This window comes from Sphaeroforma arctica, assembly GCF_001186125.1.
Source record: "Sphaeroforma arctica JP610 unplaced genomic scaffold supercont1.10951, whole genome shotgun sequence".
Classification (NCBI taxonomy): Eukaryota; class Ichthyosporea; order Ichthyophonida; genus Sphaeroforma; species Sphaeroforma arctica.
This window is the reverse complement of record NW_014029607.1, coordinates 1-879: the sequence shown is the minus strand read 5'-3', so window position 1 is coordinate 879 and position 879 is coordinate 1. Positions and strand designations below refer to the sequence as shown.

At 38.2% G+C, this 879-nt stretch overlaps 1 protein-coding gene across 1 annotated transcript; it reads right to left on the bottom strand.

Moving 5' to 3' along the window:
• Positions 1-348: 348 nt before the first annotated feature.
• SARC_17487 (hypothetical protein) lies at positions 349-533 on the bottom strand (the record flags this gene model as incomplete). Its single annotated transcript, XM_014288420.1, has 1 exon — positions 349-533. A coding segment is annotated over one exon (185 nt), but the record flags the coding sequence as incomplete, so codon positions are not given.
• Positions 534-879: the final 346 nt, after the last annotated feature.

Genomic DNA, 879 nt, shown 5'->3' with positions numbered 1-879 from the left:
GTGTGTGTGTGTGTGTGTGTGTAGTAATATATTAGTATATAAGTATCAAGTATATATATACAAATATATATTTATATATATATATATATATAACGAAAAAGATAATATAAATCTACTCACTACAAAAAGAATGATCTCCACATATGCACCAGTAATATAATTAAATGAATCCCGCGATTATACCACAGATACAAAGTATCAGCTTAGAAACATCGATAAAATGCCTATATACCTACATGTGCCCACACAACGACGAATATGAACTGGCCAGCGTTCTATTGCACATACATCTACTCAGATCTACATAGATCTACACAGACAGACGGATATGTAATCATATACACACAACTAAACAATTATTAATGGTCCAACAGGCCGTACGTTATGGCACACGGCAATAGCAGTGACGAGATCTCTCAGGCGCTTCTTAGTACTGCGCATCACAGCCATGTTGTCGCTCAACATGCTTTCCTCTCGGCCCAATTCCGATCCCTCCATCACGGACGAGTTCATAGCCCCGACTGTGTTTGTTGCTGAAGAGGCATGGTGTATAACGCAAAAGCGCTGATGAGTGTAAGCCCCTTAGCGCTCAAGTGGGTTACTAGTGAAGATATATACAATTTCAAGCGGAAAGCAATTAATTGGGGCGAAAATCGCTGCTGAAATGTGCCTGACCACCTACACTGATATGCCGGTTGTATTCATTGTCCTCGCCGATGAACAAGTAGTAGAGCAGTAACGGCAATGACGAATTTTTCCATAATAAGCACGCACCTTGTGCATTTATATGTGTAAACACACACACACACACACACACATATATATATATATATATATATATATATATATATATATATATATGTGTGTGTGTGTGTGTGT